Source organism: Brassica napus, chromosome C3 (genome assembly GCF_020379485.1).
Source record: "Brassica napus cultivar Da-Ae chromosome C3, Da-Ae, whole genome shotgun sequence".
Taxonomy (NCBI): domain Eukaryota; kingdom Viridiplantae; phylum Streptophyta; class Magnoliopsida; order Brassicales; family Brassicaceae; genus Brassica; species Brassica napus.
This window is the reverse complement of record NC_063446.1, coordinates 49,059,327-49,065,061: the sequence shown is the minus strand read 5'-3', so window position 1 is coordinate 49,065,061 and position 5,735 is coordinate 49,059,327. Positions and strand designations below refer to the sequence as shown.

At 36.0% G+C, this 5,735-nt stretch overlaps 1 protein-coding gene across 1 annotated transcript; it reads left to right on the top strand.

Annotated features, from left to right (window-relative positions):
- The first annotated feature begins 1,102 nt into the window (after window positions 1-1,102).
- Window positions 1,103-5,362, top strand: LOC106404921 (ATPase 8, plasma membrane-type). The gene is made up of 12 exons (XM_013845565.3): window positions 1,103-1,388; window positions 1,495-1,851; window positions 1,925-2,239; window positions 2,334-2,780; window positions 2,860-2,982; window positions 3,061-3,165; window positions 3,251-3,560; window positions 3,717-4,231; window positions 4,301-4,474; window positions 4,569-4,751; window positions 4,840-5,009; window positions 5,097-5,362. Exons 1-12 carry the CDS (start codon window positions 1,338-1,340, stop codon window positions 5,191-5,193), a joined length of 2,847 nt encoding a protein of 948 aa, XP_013701019.2. The 5' UTR covers window positions 1,103-1,337; the 3' UTR covers window positions 5,194-5,362.
- Window positions 5,363-5,735: the final 373 nt, after the last annotated feature.

Sequence of the window (5,735 nt, the reverse complement as noted above, 5' to 3'; positions counted from 1 at the left end):
AATTTATGTATTTGTGTCAATTTAATTATACACATAACACTTAATAGTTTTTCAATTATTCAATATATATTTATTAATTTTTTTCATATGTAAAAAATGTTAAAAAATAACAATACCTAAAAATAATGTGTATATAAAGTATTCATGCGCAAAGCGCAAATCTTAAGCTAGTTAGTAGACTAAAACGGAAATCTACTATACCCTAAAATCAAGTAAACTTGAGTTAATGTCTACTAAACCGTAAACCAAAAACCGCAAACAAAAATGTCCACCACTTGAAAACCAAAAAATCTTAATTAATTAAGTATCAGATATGAAAATATTGTAAATCATAAATTATTAAATATTTATGCGTAAATTTAGGTTAATAAAACAAAATTCTAAATCTAAAATCTAATCCTACAACTACTTTGAACCTTTTTTTATAAAACCATAAACATTGTCTAACACATGGTTACCAAACCAATATATATTTTTAAATGATTCAATTGTATTAAATTTGAGTTTAAATACTTCTTATTGATTTTTATATTTATGATTTATAATAAATTTCACACAAATTATTTTTATACATTTTCAAAATAAAATTATTATACCAAACTATGAGGTAGACTTCAGAATAAGTATACTGTGTAGACTTTCTTTTTAATTAAATATAGACTTTCGAATGATAAAATCATAAAATAACTTATTAGTTTTTTGTTTGGCATAAGAAATAGATAATACTTTTATCATCTCTTTAGGTTAGTTTTGCAGTTGATAGAATATGAGGTCTAGTTTTGTATTGCAAATCAATTTTAGATTATATTTGGCAAATTCCCTAAAGGAATTTGGTGTTCCTATTGAAGAATTTCTACACTCTCGAAGTATTGTTTATTTTGGGATACAATTTAACATTTTTTATCAAAGTGAAATTTTTAAATTTTAGATGCAGTATTTTTAGAAACCTAACTGAAATTTAGGTAACGTAGACAGCAAAACTTATGCAAAAACATAGGTGAACCACAGACAACTTGATTAATGGAAGAGGAAAAATAGTTCCGAGAAAAAAGTTGGATCTCTGGTTACAGCTTTAAATGTAACACAACAACGATTTGTTCAAGTGTATTCTTGTCTTGTATTTCTTTTTGTCCTAGGTTTTCTCTTATACAAGCTTCTTCTTCCTCTGCCTCCCTCTAATGGCCTCCTCTTGAACTGTCTTCCATGACCGTCTAAGAGAAAGGCTTTAGAGAAAGGAGAGAAGGAAGAACTTGATTCTTCCAACGGATATATATCTTTTTATATCTTTCTTTCATCATTATTTACTTTTGTTAGATCATCTCTTTTAAGGAGCAAAAATGGCATCTGAAATCTCTTGGGACGAAATCAAGAATGAGAACGTGGATCTTGTAAAAATTATTTAACACATTTCACTTCTATATATACATATCTTTACTTATCTGATGTATCTTATTAATGACGAAACTGCAAACCTTTTTTTTCTGACAACTGCAGGAGCGGATCCCTGTGGAAGAAGTGTTTAAGCAACTAAAATGCACAAAGGAAGGTTTGTCAAGTGATGAAGGTAAGAAGAGGCTTGAGATATTTGGGGCAAACAAGCTTGAGGAGAAATCAGAAAACAAGTTTTTAAAATTCTTGGGGTTTATGTGGAATCCTCTCTCATGGGTTATGGAGTCTGCTGCAATTATGGCCATTGTTTTAGCCAATGGTGGAGGAAAGCCGCCGGACTGGCAAGATTTCATCGGTATTATGGTGTTACTTGTTATCAATTCCACCATTAGTTTCATTGAAGAGAATAATGCCGGCAATGCTGCTGCAGCTCTCATGGCTAATCTTGCACCCAAAACTAAGGTATGCAGTGATCCAAATTTTATAATACAAAGTTTAATATATATTCTTAAAAAGGAGGTTTAATGCAATGTAGGTGTTGAGAGATGGAAAATGGGGAGAGCAAGACGCTTCAATCCTAGTTCCAGGTGATTTAATAAGCGTCAAACTGGGTGACATTGTCCCTGCTGATGCTCGTCTCCTCGAAGGAGATCCTCTGAAAATTGACCAATCTGCTCTCACCGGTGAATCTCTTCCAGTCACCAAACACCCTGGAGATGAAGTATTCTCGGGTTCAACTTGCAAACAAGGTGAGATTGAGGCCGTTGTGATAGCCACTGGTGTCCACACTTTTTTTGGTAAGGCTGCCCATCTTGTCGACAGTACCAACAACGTTGGCCACTTCCAAAAGGTAAGAAACTAATTTCAGAAACGAACAACAGTTAGATGATGCAACCGTCAGCCTACATTCTCACAAACATATTTTTTTGTTGGCTTTTGTTTAGGTTTTGACAGCTATTGGTAACTTCTGTATTTGCTCAATTGGAATTGGGATGTTGATTGAGATCGTAGTAATGTACCCTATTCAACACCGCACATATAGAGACGGTATTGATAATCTTTTGGTGCTTTTGATTGGAGGAATCCCAATCGCCATGCCAACAGTTTTGTCGGTAACAATGGCTATTGGATCACATAGACTCTCTCAACAAGGTGCCATTACCAAGAGGATGACTGCGATTGAAGAAATGGCTGGAATGGATGTTCTCTGCAGTGATAAGACAGGGACTCTCACTCTTAACAAGCTCTCCGTAGACAAGTCATTGATTGAAGTATTTCCAAGTAACTTGGATACCGATGCAGTTGTATTGATGGCTGCAAGAGCGTCTAGAATCGAAAACCAAGATGCCATTGATGCATCCATTGTCGGCATGTTGGGTGATCCAAAAGAGGTACTTCTTTTTGTGAAACTTGGTTGATTTAGTCAACTCTTTATCCTTATGTTGCAACTAATCACGATGTGATCACTAGGCAAGAGAAGGAATCAAAGAGGTACATTTCTTGCCTTTTAACCCTGTCGATAAACGTACAGCCATTACATACATTGATGAAAATGGAGAATGGCATCGGAGCAGCAAAGGAGCTCCTGAGCAAGTAATAGAAACTAAGATCTATATTAGTGAAACTTATTATATGTTTTCTCTTTTACCTAATACCACTTTTTTTTTAAAGATCATTGAACTCTGCAATCTCCAAGGAGAGGCTAGAAGAAAAGCTCATGAAGTGATTGATGGTTTTGCTGAACGTGGGCTTCGTTCTCTTGGAGTTGCTCAACAAGTATGTAACAGAAACACTCATCACTTAAAAATCGTTTTTACAGTTGTATTTGTTTTCTTTTACATTCGTTTGTATTCAAATGTAGACTGTACCTGAAAAGAGCAAGGAAAGCGATGGTAGTCCATGGGAGTTTGTTGGTCTATTGCCACTGTTTGATCCCCCAAGACATGATAGTGCAGAAACGATCAGACGAGCCCTTGAGCTTGGTGTCAACGTTAAAATGATTACTGGTGACCAACTTGCCATTGGAATAGAGACTGGGCGTAGGCTTGGTATGGGAACAAATATGTACCCATCCACTTCACTCCTTGGAAATTCAAAGGATGAATCATTAGTTGGGATCCCTGTTGATGAGCTCATTGAGAAAGCTGATGGATTTGCTGGAGTTTTCCCTGGTAATATATATAAATTCGAATGTTTTTTTAACTAGTACACCACACTATCGCAAACTATAGATTATATGTTCTAGTCAAATTTAAATATTCAACAAGAAAAAAAAAAATATATATATATATATATATATATAAATTTTTTTCATTTGGCTTACACAGAGCACAAGTATGAGATTGTAAAGAAGCTTCAAGAGAGGAAGCACATTTGTGGGATGACTGGAGATGGCGTAAACGACGCTCCAGCTTTGAAGAAAGCAGATATTGGAATCGCTGTGGCTGATGCAACTGATGCGGCAAGAAGCGCCTCTGACATTGTGCTAACGGAACCTGGACTAAGCGTGATAGTGAGTGCCGTTCTTACAAGTCGTGCAATCTTCCAGAGGATGAAGAACTACACGATTTATGCTGTCTCCATCACCATTCGTATTGTTTTGGGATTCATGCTTGTGGCTTTGATATGGCGATTTGATTTTGCACCTTTCATGGTTTTGATTATCGCAATCCTTAATGATGGAACTATCATGACTATCTCGAAGGACAGAGTTAAACCTTCTCCTGTCCCTGATTCATGGAAGCTCAATGAGATTTTTGCTACGGGTGTTGTGCTAGGAACCTACATGGCTCTTACCACAGTTCTCTTTTTCTGGCTAGCTCATGATACTAATTTCTTCAGCGTAAGTAGGATACAATATGATATCAATAATATCCCGCTACTACACTTATTTTTCAATATAAAATTTCAGAAAACATTTGGTGTGAGGTCCATTCAAGAGAATGAGGAAGAGCTTATGGCAGCTCTGTACCTTCAAGTGAGCATCATAAGCCAAGCACTTATCTTTGTCACCAGATCAAGGAGTTGGTCATTTGTCGAACGTCCTGGGTTTTTGCTCCTTATAGCCTTTGTTATAGCACAGCTGGTGAGAAGATTGTCTTGTTACCATATTCCTAACCATTTTTATTTACATTTTATTGTTAGTATGAAACTTGTGTTGATCTTGTTCAACGAATAAGGTTGCTACATTGATCGCTGTGTATGCAAACTGGGGATTTGCAAGGATCCTAGGCTGTGGATGGGGATGGGCTGGAGTCATATGGTTATACAGTATCATAACCTACATTCCTCTTGACATTCTCAAGTTCACCATCCGTTACTCTCTCACCGGCAAGGCTTGGGATAATATGATCCAACAAAAAGTGAGAAAAAATCAATAAAAATTTAATTAAAGAATTTTGTTTGAATCCATGGAGCTTGTGATCTTCATAGATGTTTAATGTTTTGCAGACCGCCTTTACAACAAAGAAAGATTACGGCAAAGGAGAGAGGGAGGCTCAATGGGCATTAGCTCAGCGCACACTCCATGGCCTACCACCACCTGAAGCAATGTTCCATGACAAGAACCATGAGCTCTCTGAAATAGCAGAGCAGGCGAAGAGGCGTGCCGAAGTGGCTAGGTAACCAACTTAATTCTCATTGTCAAATTCCTTAGAAAATAAAATGGATGGATTTATAAATAAGAATGCCTCGTATCTGGTGTGTAGGCTGAGAGAGCTTCACACTCTAAAGGGCCACGTTGAATCTGTAGTGAAGCTGAAGGGGCTTGACATTGATACCATTCAACAACACTACACTGTCTAGCCATTTCTTGCATTCTACTTTCCATGAGTTCAAATCAACAAAGTGAGCTATGTACTCCACTTGTATTGTTTTTAAACTATATGTAACAAAAAGAGAGAAAAAAGAGAGATAAAATATGTTCTTCCGTTTGTTGAAATATAATAAAACCTAGTTACTTGAAAAAAAAAAATTATTTGTTTAGAGGTTAATTAAGTGCTTTAGAAACCGGATACTGCAAAAACGATTTTCTTAAAACAAAGGTTTAATTTATAGACAAAAAACAGAAGAACAATACTTACATAACTGAAGTGAGGATGATAGAATGACAAAACAGTTTATGAAGTTTTGTCTAGTGACCTCACAATCTGGGAAGCTTTGTGGTTGTTATACTCTAGTCAGGGTTAGGTCGAGCAAGTAGAGAGCCAGTATTATCAATCCACACTGAAAGAGTATGGACATGCGAAGAACAAGTGGTCTATCAGAGCCGTGGTAGAATTTGAAGCTTTCGCTTAGGGCAGCAATTTTTTTTTTAATTAATAGGGCATCTTTCATTAGTTATTATT